The sequence below is a fragment of the Strix aluco genome, chromosome 3 (genome assembly GCF_031877795.1).
Source record: "Strix aluco isolate bStrAlu1 chromosome 3, bStrAlu1.hap1, whole genome shotgun sequence".
Classification (NCBI taxonomy): domain Eukaryota; kingdom Metazoa; phylum Chordata; class Aves; order Strigiformes; family Strigidae; genus Strix; species Strix aluco.
The window spans coordinates 37551324-37569367 of record NC_133933.1 but is presented as its reverse complement, the minus strand read 5'-3'; the positions used below and the strand labels follow the sequence as shown (position 1 = coordinate 37569367).

The 18044-nt window shown below is 36.4% G+C and overlaps 1 protein-coding gene across 1 annotated transcript in view; it reads right to left on the bottom strand.

The window, feature by feature from the left end:
* Positions 1 to 2467: 2467 nt before the first annotated feature.
* The window catches only part of KIF6 (kinesin family member 6), a 172214-nt gene continuing 156637 nt past the window's right edge, over positions 2468 to 18044 (bottom strand). Inside the window, exons 18-22 of the mRNA XM_074818123.1 lie at positions 17267 to 17402; positions 15536 to 15624; positions 7910 to 7999; positions 5829 to 5935; positions 2468 to 2701 (exon numbers count right to left, since the gene is read on the bottom strand). Of these exons, the coding sequence (XP_074674224.1) occupies positions 2685 to 2701; positions 5829 to 5935; positions 7910 to 7999; positions 15536 to 15624; positions 17267 to 17402 (439 nt within the window). The 3' untranslated portion in view covers positions 2468 to 2684. The remainder of the gene's footprint in view (positions 2702 to 5828; positions 5936 to 7909; positions 8000 to 15535; positions 15625 to 17266; positions 17403 to 18044) is intronic.

The window sequence follows — 18044 nt, the reverse complement described above, 5'->3', positions numbered from 1 at the left end:
AAGTTTTTAACAATGAGAATAAGTAGCCATTGGAATAATCTTCCCAGGGAAGTGGTGGATTCCCCAACATTGGACACTTTTAAGATTCAGTTGGACAGGGTGCTGGGCCATCTTGTCTAGCCCGTGCTTTTGCCAAGAAAGGTTGGACCAGATGATCCTTGAGGTCCCTTCCAACCTGGTATTCTATGATTCTATGATTGAATAAAACAAAACAAGATTCTGTGCAGTAGCCCAGAAGTTATGTCTTGCCACAGGAAAAAAGAAACCCAAATATATACATTTAGAAGTAAATTGAAGACTTATGATTTCTGAGTGAGCTGTGAATCTGGAAGAGGGAGCTCAGCATGGCTTACCACATCAGAAATTAAATTTGGCTTCCAGGTAAAAAGGCATAACATACAATATGCTGAAATATCAATACTAGTAGATCCCTTTTGATGATGGGATGACAAAGCACACTGTCTAATCTAACTTCTCTTGTTGCTCTTTTAATGTTCTTCGGATTAAAAAATAAACAAACCTGAGTTCACAAACATTAGAAATAAAACATGCTGAAAGCAGAACCTTTTTTATGAGTAGCAGAACTTGAAAGCTGATTGTTACTCAGAGGTCCTGCTGTTCCAGTGCTCTCTGCCAATGTTAAACATAAGTGTACGTTGGTCTCAAAGCTACAGAATGAATTGTCACAAAACATATTTTGAATCCAGAGCTGAACATGACCTCCTTGATTATTCCTTCACTTATCACATCTTCCTTCCTTCCTCAGTGCTGTTGTATTACGTGACTGACCCAGTAGGATCCAGCTTTTCCCAGAGAAAATATCAGTTGCTCTGGAAAGGACAGATACCAGAATGACATCCTGGTCTACAATCAAGATAATGAATCACTTTACATGTATTACCTGGAGCAAATCAAAGGATTCAGTGTTCTGAATGTAACCATCAAGTAGTAACAGTGTCATATAGATTATACCAGGATAGCACTGAAATCCTTTTCTTAACAGGTTACTGAAAGTTATTAATGCTTCAGTGTCAAAAGAAATGAACTGTTGTACCAGTCATTCTCTTCTGGCCACCTTCGAATAAATTCACCATAATGAGGATTTTACTGAAAACTGAAAAAGACAGCTGCTTCACCCAGCAATGGTTTGGAACCTCTGGTTCTTCTCCAACTAGCTGTGTTGGATGGAGGCAGGATGGTGGCCCTGCTCTCCTCAGCGAGGTTGTATAAACTTTAATTCAGTGTATATTTAATACAATGTTTATATATAACAGAGTAAGAAGAAGAAAAATAAAGACAGACAAAGATTCTGGCAGAAGAAGGACATTTTAATATAATCTCCAACAAAGTGGGCATTCAAAAAGGGGAGGACCTGTGGATTTTCCCATCTCTAACCAAATCCTTGAACTTTCTCTTCCCAAAGCAACAGTAGATCTGACTTCTATCTCACCTTGTACAGCCTAAATTCTGCATAAAGCATACCAATTTATGTGGTAGCTGTGCTGACTTTTACAGAAAATTAAAATGCAGAAAAAGGTATAACTTTAATATTTCTTAATTGATTGTCTCTTAGTTGTTAATTTGATAAACATATATATTCTGTAGGTTTGAATATACCAGTTCACCATGTACTTCTGTATAATTATGAATCTGCCACAGAATTAAGTATCAACAACTTAAGGAAACATACATCCTTGAGAATGCTATGTGACTTCTGTTAATATATTGCTGTATTTTCATGTGAAGAATGCAAACCTTTCCAAATGAATGACTATAAGTGTATCACTAGCATGAAAAATGATGGCTTCAATCTGGAAATATGTATATCTCAAAGAAACAGACTGTATTTTGCATTGCATTTTTTGTTTTGTTCTAGTCTGATGTGTAAAATTAATTGTTGCATAAGCAGATATTATGCAATAAAGTAGTACCGAGTCAATAGTGATTTGTGTTTTACAAGTATTTGCCCTGTTTTACTTTAAGTCTATTAAGTGTAGTTGTTTCTTCTGAAACCTGTGTATTCTGGGAGGGTGTATATTTTGCACAACATTTATTGTATTAAAATAAAAAAACAGTTGGGAAATTTTGAATTCTAGAATTACTTTCTAATAAATTTTTTTTTTCATATTAAATGCAATCTCTGTATTCTAATAATCTGCTATTCCCTGGGGAAGAAAATAAAAAACCAGCATAAGGTCTAAAAGGAAATTTTTATACAATTTTGTAACCCAGATAACTACTATTTTTGCACAGACATCTCTGGATGCCAACTAGATGTAATTAATAAAGCTTTATTCAAAGTCATGTAAACAAAACTACCATCAGGAGTAAGAAGTGTTCCCCAGATTAAAGATATAGAAGAGCATTAATACATTAGGTAATTTTAACATTTAGAAAACATACAATGAATTCTTAGTAAACAAACATATTTGGCAAACTCCTGATTGGTTGTTTTAGCTTTGCTTAATCTTAATGCAAGCTGTAGATACTGAATGCAAATATTCAAATATCATTCCCTGGAGAAATGGATTTTGCTGTCAAAGACAAATAATTTCTATACCTTTACCAATTAAACCTGTACATCTAAAGGACATATCAGTACCTGTTTCTAAACAGAAGAGAAAGGGAAAGGATAAAGTTCTTCAACTGTTTCAAAAAGGAAATAGTGGACTGCAACAAGAATTTTATTTGTTTCCCAAGCCTGAAAGGAGATAAAGAATACATTAGTCTATATTTCAGGTTGTGTTGTCAGTTTTAAAACAAACTTCAGAAACACCAGACAAAAGAAAGTAAAAAAAAGTCTTGAACCTTTTAAGACAAAAAAATAATTCATCTATTCCTCTGCATTTTAATTTCTCTACCTCAAGAGTGAACAGGGCAACAAAAGCATGTTTGCAGAGTAGCCCTTTATAAAAAGCTTTCCAATGTAGTTATTACTATGCTTTAACAATCCCAGCAAGCCCCTGTGAATGTACCAGCTTTAATTCCGCTCTGTTTAGAAAGCAAATGGTAACCACCTACAAACTCTGAGGTAATCTTCACTGAGACCTCTCATTCCCTCCCCTGCATTACTGTCACTAAGGATATTGAGCATTCCCATGCTTTCTGTTTATGAAACTTATTTTCCACTCCATTGGCTTCTGCACACATTTATCCTTTTTTTTTTTTTTTTTTTTCTTTTTTCCCCAGCTAATGTAAAGTGGGGCCCTCAGTTTGCTTCTAAGATACTGATATAACAGCTTGAAAGGGTCAGGATCAATAAAGGAAAGAGCAGTAAGTATGTTGACACTTTTTAGGCCTAGCAGACTTTGTTTTGGCTGAAACTGTTCTTTCTCATGTTGTTTCCTGTAGGGCACTCCGTTTGTAATAATCATGCAGGGAGTGAGTATATTTGCGTGCAAATGCAGAAATGGTTATTGAACATCTCAGTTGAAGAGCGTTTGGAAGGAGACAACAGAGTGTTGGACTGGGACTCAGCACACTTAGCTTCTGTATGAAGCTGTCTAACAGTTTAGTGGCTCTGGTCAAATAATTTCTTTCTGGTTTATTTTGCATATGTTTGAAATTTATTGAGGAAAAGTTCTGTGTGAGACTCATAACACATAACTTTTTTCCCCCAAAGTATTCAGGCAGAATACATCCCTTCTTCTTCTACTCTTCCTCTCTGCTTAACTCTAATTTACCTCTGACTGATAGTCATTCTTTATAAACAAAAATAAGTCCCCATACCCACCCCAAAAAAGAAAATCCTCCAGTTCTCTTTTGCTTTGGATGCAACTGTTATTGGAAATTCCATATAGCCAATGATGCACAAACACTACAGCAGTTACTGTGCCTCTCATCTCCTTTTAGTCTAGAAACAAGTCAGGTAAGTGTGATCTGCTCACAGGAAAAGGGAACACATAACACTATCACAGATATGGGAATTGTGGAGTCTCAGCCCATTTTATTCTCCCCGTTAGAAATGCTACCGCTGAACCTCATAAACGTCCTCAGGTTTCACACAAGCACAAAGTATCTCATTAGTAGCACTAATCCATAGATTTGACCCTCCTTCATCTTGTTAAATTAGAATTTACTAACTTTTTTGATCAGTATCTCCATCCTTCAAATCTGGGAGGTCTTCCCTTTCCTCACAAGCAGTCAAGGAAGTAAAGCTTTCTTTTATCTGCCAAATCTCCAAATCCCTCTCAGAACTTGCTGCTGAGCTGTCTCTTATCTATGACACATCAGGTCCCTACATATTTGTTATGCCGATCATACTTATGTAGCCTCTTTACTTTTTGTTCCCCTGCCTATGCTTAGTGTTTGGTTGAGTCATCCAGCCCTGCACTGCCAGGATGACCAAATGCTGCTATTCCATTTCTTTTCAGCTACTTAGGGCAGCATGTAGCTCATCTTGTCTAACTGAACTTCAGAACAGTTTTAAAAGTGTTGACTGTCTTTTGTTCTGCAAGAATACCTTTTATAACTTGGGGTCTAATAGTTGTCAATGTTGATAATGCCTAGTCCCTTCTGAAACTGACGGATGATGCTAGGTAATAGCCTGTGGCTGAAAAACAATCAGGATGGAAAAGACATTTGAGAGAGACATTCCTGATATGGTTTGATTTAGGAGATGATCACAGGACAAGATGTGCTCTTGTTAAGTTAGATTAATGTACTTCACAGAATGAGTCAAATCTGGACCTTCTAAGGGCCTGAAATGTTGTAAGACACTTATCTCTAACCTTCTTCTGGTGAGCTGCCTATAAATTCAACTTAATTTCATCTGCAGAAGAAACCTGACAACAGCTTTTCTAAATAAAGACAAAAGGGATCCCAAAGCCTAAGTGTGTTAAGTGTTTGCTTTGGATGAGTGTAGGGAGGCTGTTTTTTCAGCCACTGTGTGTTTACCTGACAGTTTTCTGATAAGCAGTGTGATACCGAAACCCCACTTCATGACAGTGCTAACACCATCTGCCAGTTGCTGAGAGCTTGCTGAATAATGCTGTCATCAGCACTCAAGTGCTGATGGAAAGTTATTGCTTCAGTGACCACTACCACTTTCATCTTCTGTCTAATTGGTTGCTGCCACTAAAAATTATTATTAAAAAAAAAACCCAACACCTAAAATCATGGCCCATTTTTCTTTATCATGATTAATTACTTTTAGGCTACCTTGCAGTGCCACCTTTGTGTATTTATTGCTTTCTGCTTCCTGCCAATTTTACTTCTCTATCCTGTAGAGTGAAATTTATTGCCTACCTAGGATTGCTCTCAGTACCTTATTTGGTGACAAATACCCATAGAAAGTTTCACTAGACCTTGATATACTGAAATACCTGTTAAGGGCATACTCTGCTAGACACAGTGGGCCAGTCTGCCTCATGAGGTAGGGTACAGCGCTATCATTTTTGTAACCTTTATTTGGTGTTGTTACAGCTAAATTTGCACCAGCTGAAAATCAGGCCAGATAGTTTAAAGAAAATGTATACAGAAAATTTTGGAAGTATTTTAATCATCAAGAAACCACATTCAAATGCATTTACTTAAGTGTAAAGATATACTGTTCAGTCTGCACAGACATGCATGCCCCAGAAAGTTCACTGATGGCAGCTGAGAAAAACAGTCAGGCCTCATAGTTTTTCACTGCAGCATTGAACTACTAAAATAAATACAAGTGAAGAACCTCAAGTGTTTAGAACGGCTGAGAACATAATGTAATATAACTTAAGCCAGAATCAGTTCTTACTTGCGTCAGTATAAATGTGGACTAAAGATATTTTGGCTTTAAAATACTGTACTAGAGGTTTTGGTTTGGCTTCCTATTTTTTGGCAGGATTTACCTTTCTTTTGCAGGATGTTCTGTCTTGCTTTAATGAAAGCTAGGATGTCAGCATCAGCCTGGCTGTCTCCAGTCAGAGGAATAGATGTACTTGAACTTGGTGGGGTCCTGAAATAAGAAAGTATACTTGTGGACCCAACTGAGTAAGGTTATTTTTCTATTCCATTATCTCCTCTTTTTTTCCCAGCATGGAGGACTTTATTCTCCAGATACATTGTTAGAGATGGCACAGTTCAGAGGAGAATCAAGCTCAGGACTTCTTAATGCTCTTATGTAGATTCTTAAGATTAGCCCATATCTTTTTAGTTTGGTAGGACTATATGCTTATCAGCTATTAAACCTCTCACAAAGGGTTAAAAATATTTTACTGCTGAGTCAAAGACTTACTGCCAATCAGAAAAGCCTAATATAGTGAGTTTACCAAAGAAATGATGAATGTGACTATGCCAAGTGTTTGTTTGCTTCAGGAAAAAATGTTGCTATTTATTTGAACAGAACTATAGTATTTTTGCCTACTGTAAGGGAATGAAGTTTTCATACATACATAGAAGTAAACAATCACATGACATTCATGACATTTGCTGACAGATGCAACTCCTTTGTGCTGCTGAGTCTCCAGTCCCAGCTGAGATCTTGTATCTATGCAGTTAAATCATTGACTTACCTCTGCTTTTGATAGACACTCTAGTGGTATAAAATGATGTAGTACAATGAAGCTATTCGAATCAGCTAAGAAAGTTAAAAATTTGGCCCTGTGTCTCTAGACTTGTTTAAAGATTAAGCACTAATGGTGAAATGAGAAATACAGGGATAAAAATTACAATATGGAAGGACAAGTGGAACTGAAGGAGAAACCTTTTTTTTAACATATCCTACCTTTGTAATTATAGTTATTTCCACTGTTCCTTACTGACTACTGCAGTAGAATGTAATTCTGCCTGACATAAACAGAAGTCTGATATCCTTGTCTTTATGGTACTAAGTTCTCAGTTGCTGAATTAGTGAACCAAAATGGAAAAAAATATAGAAGTGATTATGAACTTAATAAAATTACTCTTTTAATGTAATTTACAAGGTGATCTCAGAACACCAGTAAAGGACTATTCTCTTATTGATTTTAATTTGATTAGCAACCATAAAAAAAAAAAAAACAAAACCAAGACACAATATATTTGAGAAGGTACTGTCTAAATTCCATTTTAGCTTCTCTTTCTTCTGTTTTTCTTAAACACAAATGCAATTTATAACATTAGGTTATGGGATGAAATTTTCCATGTTTTTTTTGTTGTTCTAGAAATGGATTGTTTTGGAAAATGAAAGAAAAAACCCCTTGTGATTTTTTCTTACTAATGCAGTAGGAAAAATAGTAACTTAACCATATTTTCCTAGGGACCTTAATAGCCAGAACTGTTAAGCACAATACGAATGTAACTTCTGAAACTATACTGACTTGGCATGATGTATTGGTGGGAGAAAAGAACATGGAAATGAGCACATTACAAAAAATAGAGAAGCTGTCAAAAAAAAAAATAGTCATTTCTGTTAACCTGCTAAGGTAATTTTCACAAAGCAGCACCTCTTTTGAGAAAACATGACATGTAACCTTTGCCAAGTCTGACATACCTGGGCTGCTGGTGTCATTTTATTTTACTAGAATAATTTGTAGGAAGGAGATTCAAAATATTTTAAGGACAAAATCACAAGAAAGAAAAAATTTCTGTGTAGTTCCTGCATTCTGCAATACTTATGTACTCTGATCTCTCTTCCTTTCAAGTGTTTTTATTTACTCTTTCAGAGTCCCTTTCTCTTGCTGAGAAGACACAGTCATGAAGACTCATAAACTCATGGGGAAAAAAAGTCTCAGGCCAAAAAGGAAACCACCTCTTCAATGATGATAATGCAGCTACTTGGTGTAAAGCTATGGGACAGCTCTGGTGTCGTTTTGGAAGTGGGAGGAAAATCTGCAATTTCAGTTTTATTTTTGTTTTTCAGGGAGACTGTTGTTAAAGAGACTGACGGAGGGTTATCTATATTACTTACTGGTTTGCTTTTTCCTCTGAGTTGTCCAGGTACAATTCTTACCTTGCTTTTAAACTAGGGTTACTAGAAGTGATTGAATTGTTTTTCCCAGCTGAATCTTCATTAGGGCTGACTCTTGTGGTCTCTGAAAAACTGGAATGGGAGCAGAAATGAAGGAAAGAATATAGCCCTTGTGGAGGGAATATTAATACATGCTAAGTAACTACAAAGAAGATGTTTTTCAATACTTTTTTATCTATATAAAGCAGTTGTTTACTGGTACAGGATTTTCATTTGAATCCATGTGATGATTAGGTTTATGTAGAGAATGTGGCTATGAAAGAATGACAAATAAACTCATAAAGATTATACTTTTAGTATTTGCCTTCTAAGCAGGGCTTGTAAAGCACTTTGATGTATCTGATGTACAGTTTGTAATGGTATATTTAATTCCCAAACTGACTAGTATCCAAGTGAGGCCTTAGCTCATTTTCCATTCTTTCTTTAGTCAGGCAAAATTATTACCGAAATCAGTGGGAGACTGGATAAAAACTCAGTGAGCGCTTTGGGATGTGGCGTGTTGATGATAGCCAAATATATTGCAAACAGCTGTTGTGCATTCCTGTCCCTGCAGATATCGCTATCAAGGATCCTCTCCACTAGGAAGAGAGAATTCTGCCATGGCATGTCTAGGGACACTCTCCTTTTTCCGGGGGTTGGGTATGTTGCCAGATCTGGTGCCAATCTTACGAGAGTGGAAATACTGAATTACTCAGTTTTAGGATTTTTCCAGTAGATGGCAGGATTGGCAAGTTCTTGCTTTTCTAACTCTGCAGTAGTTTGTTCATTGTTGGCTGATGAATTGATATTTCTGGCAGAGAACTTGAAAAAGGAAAGAAATTTATTACTAAAATTTTACTGTATTACACTGTGCCAGGTTCAGTTTTGCAGAAGATATTGTGCCCAAGAGTATAAGTCATTTTCAGATGAAGAGTTCCAGGTTTACTGAATGTTTCTCTTTAACTCCTCAAGTCCCATACCATTCGCACCTGCCTAAATGGATTAAAATAACCTTTGGACTCAGCCTAATTCAACTAAAGTGATATCATATTTAATGTTAATAATATTCCATACTTTATTATGCCTACAAATTACAAGAGCTAGAAAGGATGTGTGATGTTATTACCTACAATGTGGTTTAACAATATCTGGGAACTTCACATCATCGTTCTGCTTTAGGATTTCCTGAACATTTTTTCCATTGATTTGGCAGTTCTTAAAAACTAAGTGATTTAGGGTCTTAAATTCAACTTTCTAAAAGGAGTTGGCATCTGTGCCCTGAGATACTGAGGCACCCAAGTCATACAACCATGGTTTAATAAATCATTACATATCAACTGAACCATAGCAACCATTCATGACCCTGTTCTTAGCCTGCAACAAATTTAAGGTAATGTGACTTAATGTGATCCTCTTTAATTGATTTCTTTTCATTGAAATAAGCTTCTTTGCTTTTAATTTGTCATGAACAGAATGTATAATTTTATAAATGCTGTGAGTCAACTGAAGTAATTTATTTTTAAACTGCAGTAGTTTATATATTTGAACTAATTTTTTCCACTGAATATAAATGAAAATTATTCTCCAAAATTGTTAAATCCCCATTTTAAAGGGGACATAGATGCAGATCCATTAAAAAAAAATAGACACTACAGGTGTGGCAGGTTTTGACCTCTAGGGATCTCACTTTCAAGGGGATTCCTGGAGACAAGACAGTATGTTAAAACTTGCCTTAGAGTGCTCTGGAAGAACTGGGCACCTGAGGAAGGTGATATTAAAAAAGACCCTTAGACTGAATGAGGTGATGCCCAGAATCAGGAAGTTAACATTAATGTGCTCAGATATGGACCTTAAACTCCTACCCTCTGCCTGTGTGGTTACAGCCAGATATTTTTGTCTGTGGGATACAAATTCTTCGCCTGCAAGTTAAGGAAATTTATAAGGAAGGTTATAACTATTTTTTGTAATGACTTAAAGTTCTGCTTTCATATAAGAGGTTAACAATTAGAGTACTAATCTAACAAATGAGTCCCTCAGCTTGGCAGGACTCAAACACATGTTGTACGCATCCCAGAGATTTTTCTAATCCCTAGGCTAGAGGGATGGTCTGTATGGGGATAATTTGCATCTTTCATACTGAAGGTCAGATAATGTTTCTATGTCATTGCAAGATATGTTGAATCATAAGGGGACAAAAAAGTGTAATTTTACTGTGCAGTGGTTTGTATGCTCAGATGCAACTTGCTCCTAGTCTGTTCTCAGAAGCCAGGACTGTTCTCCTTCATCTGAGTGTTAGATGCTGTTCCAGTGACAAGAAAGGATGAGAAGTTGCTAGTACTGCTCTAAATTTAATAGAAAGACATTATGACAGTATGGGGTGGGGGTAATGATCCCCCTCTCTGTGTGTTAAGCCTGAAGGACTGGACATTTCAGAATGCTTGACAAAGACAGACAAAACCACAGCTGACCTGATTTGGTATGATGACAGTCCTTCTTCAAGCAAGAGGTTGGTCTAGAGATCTCTAGAGGTGCCTTCCAACCAACATTTCTGTAATGTGTAAATAGGCACTCCTGGATCACAATTTTGGATTTGGGTGGACATACGAGGTGTAGAAGTCCTGTCTCTTTGTCTGTCTCCTAAACTCTAACATTATTCAGGTTCTTTTGACAATGTATAATTCCCATTTTCCTTCTGAATCTATCTGATTTTTCCTTGAGCTGAATTTAAGAAGTCTCAAAGCACCATTTCCTGATAGCTTCAGTAAAATTGCTGCTTTTTCTGGAAATTAAAGGTAGTCTGTCAAAGTCATATGTCTCAGTTTCTTTTTTAATCTAGTATCTGAAATTTCAAGTTACCATTGGGTAACTTGCATTTTTGGGTGGGTCATCTGTTGGGGGTATATGTCTCAGTCAGGCATGGGGCAGCAGCTAGAGAGATGTATGGACTGTTGTGACAGTGTCTCCCTTGCTGCAGGAACCCAAGGTCCAGAGACAACTGTCCCATGGACTGACCAGCTCCATCAAGCACATAGGGTAGAGGAGCTGGAAAGATGATGGATGTCATGGTATGAACGCTTGATTTTCCAGCTGAAAAAAAGTGGAAAATCAGATAGATTAAAAGGGAAAGTGTAAAATTTGAAGGTGTGCAACCTCTGCAATGTTAAAAAACCTCAGCTGCGGTTCTCCAGTCATCTGAGCCTTGGATGTGGGAGGAATATATGTTCTGTGTAAAGTCAGGCAAGATTCAAGCTGCTTGAAATCTGAGTGTTTTAGTATTTGGTTACAAAATCAAATTTGGCCTAACTTGTAAATTCATAGATCAATTGTTCAAGTTAAATTGTTACCAACAGAATGTGAAAACCCTTGAAATGTCATTAATCAGCGATGTTATTCCCAGATTATATTCTGTCATCATGTAACACTGTGGAAAATTGGCAGGAATGAAAAATTATGACAGAAAATGCTGCAAAATATGTAAACATTTCCCTTGTTTTACATAGCATTAATATAATTATAGCATTAATATAATTTTGCAATCCAGGACAATAATTGTTAAAAATCTTGATGCTCAAATTCACTGGAGAACATGAAGAGTTATCTGAAAATATCTCCAAGGGAATCTAAAGTGACAGGAAGATTTTGAAGAAGAAAATGGAGAGCCAAGGAGTCTGAGATTGAACATACTGTGGGGCTTGCTGGAATAGGAGAAATGAGATTTAGAAAAGGGGACAAGTGAGGTTAAGACAGATCTGACTGAATTAAAAAGGAATGCATTCCTTCTGAGAGAAGGAAAAAAATCCAAAATTTTTTAGAAGATTTGAATAACTATCCAACATTTGCTTGATTCAAGGGGAATACAAGAACAGTTCAACACCAGTGAAATTAAATATTCAGTGAGAGAAGTAACTTGAACAGACATGGATCTGCTAAATTTCTTAAACAAAAGCTGATGTGGGAGAAGACTATATGATGATGAACAAAGCACCGTGCTTGAATTCTGAAGTGGAGCAGACATAAGTGCTGAGCCCAACACGCATTTTAAGACTTTTTGCAGACTTGACAGGAACCCATTAAGAGACATAAACGTACATACAGTACGAGTTGCAGTTAGCACCAGAGCTTTATGGTAGAGACAGTATGGACAAGTAGGGTATACTTTTTCAAGTTTGAGGGATTTTATTAGGTATTCCTTTTGAATAAAATAAATTCTTGATTATTATTCTAAGTTGTTCTTCCTTTCTTTCTGTACTGTGACTCTGGGATGGCTGATCAGGCCTTTTTCTGTCTGAAATATAGAGATAGGTCATTCTTTCTCCACTGCGCAGTGGTTCTTCATTTTAAGTGATAGTTGTTCTTCATTTTAAGTAATATGTTCAGATCAAATGAGATATAATATTTCTGCTGCCTTCATATGAAAGATATGCAAAGATAAATATAGTCTGGAAACCTTCTGAATCTACTCAACAGGTTAATGAGCATGAGTCTGTAAGCCTCTACAATATACAAACTACTGGTTTCAGCTATTTTAAATATATCAGATTTGGTAATGTGATTAACCTGTTCAAGAATTTACCTTTCTTATGCAGAAATGTTTTTCTCATGCCAAACCCACTGATAACACTTATGTCACCCTTTTCCCCACTCCAGCTCTGTGGTCACTGAAATCAATATTTTGCTTCTCACTCTAGTGGGAGTTGGATCAAGCCAATGGCTTTCAACCCTTATTGACTAAGGCAGAAATGTTCACTGTTCAATTCTTTTATTAACACAGACTCATTTTGACACTTAACAATTCAGCCTTTTTTTTTTTTTCAATTGAAAAAGAGACACGTTTGGCCATGAATCAAGATACAATATGTGTGTATCCTTCTTAAGCCTCAAAAGGATTACCAGCTTCTCTTCCCTGTTATTTTAGTTATAAATTGATTTAACATAAAATAAAATTAGAGGCTATCACATTCCCACCCCAAGGCTTAATTTACTCTGGTCACATGACTAAAGTGTGTCAAACAATAACCATCCATGTGCACTGGAAGGTGATCAAAGGATTTTGTTCAAACACATACAAATCTCAGGAAAGATTACAGAATATACCTATATCCTTTATATGCTGAGATAGGTAATTTATTCCTTCTAATCCTGAAGATTATATTTATATCCATTCACACTCAGGAGTTTTTATGAATCGTTTTACTGCGTACTTTGTCAACAGCAGTCTCAGATTTCTGACATGCAGCCCAAGAAGTTTTAGATCTTTTATCTACTGAACACACCTGTGAACTGAATTCCATCTTGGAAATAGGTTTTATTTACACCACATCATATCAAATATAATTTATGTCAGTTTCTGCTTTTGTGACCAGTTATTCTGCTGGGTGAAGATAGCAATATCATTTCAGAGAAAGAGATTGTTGATTTCTAGGTGAGTTAGAAACAAAAAGCCATTTGTATCTTGGGACTATGTAACCAAAAGGAACAATTGTAGCCTGGACTCATCCTACACAATCATGGAAACTGGTAAGTGAAGTTTCTGTGTCAACTGGGGTCAAGGAAATCCTTGGGAAATAAATGTTCTACTGTTATACTCTTAAAGCCCGTGAAATTGGAAACTTTTACTCGAAAATGTTATTGCCTCAAGTAGGGGAAAAAGTAAATTTCCATGCACAGTGGGATGTTAAGCCTGCAGCTCCTGCCTCACAAAAAGCAGAAACAGAGTTCCTACTTCCATATACATCACACTGGAAATGTACCTGTGTAAAATATGTTTAAACAGCCTAACATAAAATGGTTGGGAAAACAAAACTATATTCATCCTGACTCCCTTTACAATTTAAGTTCAAGATGATGAATGTTCTGGGTCTGTGATATGTATGCAAGGATCATCCAGTCAATCACAGTCAACATGTCTATTACTTAGACACACAGAAACTGTTCATTACAATGAACATGTGATTTTTTGCAAGAGGCCACGTGGGAGAGTACAGGTCTCTGAAGTAAGCTTGGCAGCTGAAAGCAACCAGGCACCTTTCCCTGTTCCATTCAAAATGCTAGACAGTTTTCTGAGATCCGTACTCCAGTAATAAACACAAATGGTAAAGGCATGTGAAAGAAAAGTTTAAAAGAAAATTATAAAAAAACCAGTTATGCAATTTTGTTTCTGAGCTAGGGTGGAGGGAGGAGAAATCACCGCTCCTGGAGACCAGTCTCCCATTGCAGTGGAAAGTGCCTGGGCATTATCATATGTTCTTTTTAATTCTAGCTTGGACTGCAAAGGATATCACTCTCCTGAGCAATGCATCAGCACACCAACAGGAAATTGTTGTTCCCAAGAACAACAGGGCAGAGAGGTTGTGCAAGAGGTCCTTGGTTCAATTCAGTACAAAGCTAGTGACAGTCACAGATTGTCTGAGCCAATTTGGCTGACTTTGTGCTAAGCTAGACCAAAAATGCTCTCATGTTCTGTTTCATCAGCTTTTCTGTGGGACAAGTAACCTTCAACCTAAAACTAGAAACGAACAGCTCAAATTAGGCCTAAAACCTGCCAGCCATTTGCAAAGGTAATAGTGCCTAACTCTTGAGAGAACACAGAATAAAAATTGAAGCAAAGTAGAGAAGACTAGAATCGGTTTTCATAAGTTTGAGACATCTGAAAATGCCTTCTTAAACAATTTTAGAGGATTATGTGTTTCATTCTCTCTACTGGATATGGAACATTTACTATAAATACACAACAGTTTACAATAAAAATTAGAATATATTTTACAGTTTTAAGAAAATCCAGGGTTCATTATTTAATGGTATGTAAGGACTATTGTTTTTGCTGCAAAGCAGGAAACATCATTTATGTAGAATATTATTATAAAATTGTAGGTAAAGCCACTCACCAGAGAAAGGTTAACTGTATAATGAGAAGAATGGAGAGAGTAGGAGAAAAAGAGAGCAAGAGAGAGATGGGGAGGAAGAGAGAAGGAGAGAGAACACCTCCATTTATTGTCAATTAATACGGAAACCTGCACATTCAGGTATGTGTTTTCCTGTACTCTGCTTGAAGGCTATGAAAGATCTATTACTGCAAATTTAAATTAGAGGGTTTGAAATCAGAAGTGACTGATGATAAAACAATGAAGATGATTACATTTTCCTACTGTAGAGGATGCACCACTGTTTTACAATATCAAATGCAACTTCATTGTGGAATATGCTGCATAAATGTAGCACCAGGACATTTTTCAACAGCAAATCTATCTAGGTTATATATTAAAACGTTTTTTAATCTTTTTTTGGTTTGCAGCCCCCTGAATACATTTCAAAGGACATAGTCTCCACATACAGCAAAACTGACTGATAACAGGCTTGCTTTTCTTAGCTATCTGTCATGGGGTCCCTAATGACAGGTTTCCAAGGTCCCAAGACCAACAAGTCAGAAGAACTGAATTACAATAAGCTACCTTCAATGTGATTGCAAATTAACTGAATGATAAAAATTCATTTTCTACACAGTCATTTCTCTTGTAACTGGAAATGCAGTGTCTGGGAGTGATATTTGCAAAACCATTCTGGTGAACTTCACTTCTACTAAAAATGCATTTTCTTACAAGTAAGGAAGGAAGACAAAAATGACCAGTTTACCTGTCGGTTGATAGATGTTGCACGGATTTGATAAACTGGGGATAAACCGTCATGGTATTTGTTGAGCTAATCATCTCTGGCTTTTCCTGCTGGGTCAGATAGAAAAACAAAATTATGTAGGTTAGGATTTTTTTTAGAATGCTTAATATTGGCCTACAGGTCTCAGCAATAACAAGGTAGGCAATGACTCACTCAGAAAACAGATTCTGAATCACACAGTATTTTCTTCACTTGGACAAACACTTCTGAACAAAAGGAAAAGTGTTTAGGATTGGTTCAAGTATTTTTAAGCTCAAGTTACAGGTTTTTAATATGTAACAGCATGTGTTCACCGATTTGAGATTCTTAGGGAGCTCAGATGTATAGATAGGTCAAGATCCAAGAAATCAATCCCAATTATTTTTTCCAGTTTTCTAATCTTCTACTGATGAATTATGAGAGGCTGAATCCTGGACCTCTCCTGTTAAGGGATAGAGAAAAATGTGCTCCAGTGGATTCAAGAATATTACTTGCAGTGCTTTGAAAAGCCTAAATATTTAGACAGGAGGATGACTAAAACATTATCCTCTTTGTGACTAATGTGGTTAGGGATTCTAACCAGAAAAGTATTTTGCAATTATAACTTGAAGTTAAGCTTGTTAGGTGGCAACTATATGGATAACCAAGTTCCTTGTGTTAAGTTCCATATTTACTTCAGGATGTTTTCTTAAAAACACAGTTTAAGTTTATACTTAGGAGAATTAAACAAAATACTGGCTAAAAACTTCTTTGTTTATAACAACTTTTCTCCAAGGAGTAAATCTTCTCTTCCAGTTAATACTGGATGATACGGGATGGATTGCACTCAGCACTCTTTTTCATTAGGCTGATGTGCATTTCATGACAGTGCTTTGCTGTGAGATGCCATGTCACTGCTTGGAAGACATTAAAAAAGTGTTGAGGAGCATAAGAAAGCTATGCTGCTGTTTCAGTTGATCCCCCTCTGGACCCTCTTGTACTGTCGCCTGTGTTTGTGAAACTGTAGCTTTCAGACTGACTGTGTTATGAACTTCTAATACACTGTTTAAAATGACATCTCTTTAGTTCATTTTTACATAAGTCATTAAATTGGAGCACTCTATTTCTCCAGGGTTCTTAAACAGGCAATGATGGCAGTGGTGGGCCTCAGCTGGAGACTGAGGGGACACATGCTCTGTGCTGAGAGCTGCTGACCCTCTGGGAGCTTAGGAAAGCTGAAAGGTTACTGGAGTCTTTACAAACAAAGGAAGGTAAAATCCAATTATATTTGCTGGGATTTGTCCACATTACAGCTATGACTGCCATCTTTAATACATATGTCATAAACCTGATGAGATCATAGTTTTGCTAGCAGTAAAAAAGATTATTTCTTCCAATCTCCTCTGTTTTATGTTCCTTCAGAGTTTTCGGCATTTTGGGATCATTCTTGACTTTCAATCAAGTTGTTTGGGGTAATGTCAAAACAGAAAATAGACCAAAAAGCAAGGGTTTTGCTTTGTTTCTGTTAGCTTCATACAAGCATAATTCACATTAGCTTTGTGTGATTTATGTTGGCATAAGCACAGGTGAATCAGGTCCCAAATCCCATCCTTCATACTCCTTTCTATCTAGTCAATTAACTATTTCTTTAAGAAATGATTGACGTTACATTTCATGTAATTTCATGATGTTACATTTGCATGAAAATGGAAGAAATATGAAGTAATTTCATACCTGTAGATTTATTGCCTCTTCAGACCACCAGACTTCAAAGTCTTTTTGCAGTTTCACCTTGCCTTTTTCCATAAGAAGCTGCAGGTGCTCAATCTCTAGCTTCAGCTCTTTCAAGCGATTGAACATTGTTTTATAACTAATATGAGATAAAGAAAGTGTATTACAGATCTTCCAGCACATATCTGAAAAAAGCTTTATACTACCTAGAACAGGTACAGATTTAAACTACAAAAGGATATAATAATAATCAGAGATGCAGGGAGCAGAGACAGAGTGGTGGTAGGAAGAGACATCTCATAGTTTATAAGAGCTTCACTGGACAGTAAGTACAAGAAACTTATCCCACAAAGCTTTTATTTCACTAAAGAAATCAGTGAAATTCAAGTGGGATCAATATTGATTAACAATTAAAATGCAGGTTCAATCAAATATGTCAATTATTTGATTTCTCAGCATGTTACCATTAATAAACAACTGGTTGCCAGAGCGGGGATTCAGATAGGAGCTGAGACTGATTCCTCTTTCAGATGGAACTTCATTAAGGAGGCCTCTTGGCTAACATATAGTTGAAGATTTATCAGTAGTATGAAATAGCCAGAAGTTTCCTCACAGATTGCACATAACATAAATGCTAGCAAATTACTTAGAACTGATATCCTTGCATCTATTTGCTTTTATCCTCCTGGCTAAAGCAACATTAGAGCAAGGATTGGTTAATTAATGCATATTCTGCATATTATTTACACTTAGTCAATCCTGCAAAGACTAAAGGTTTTCC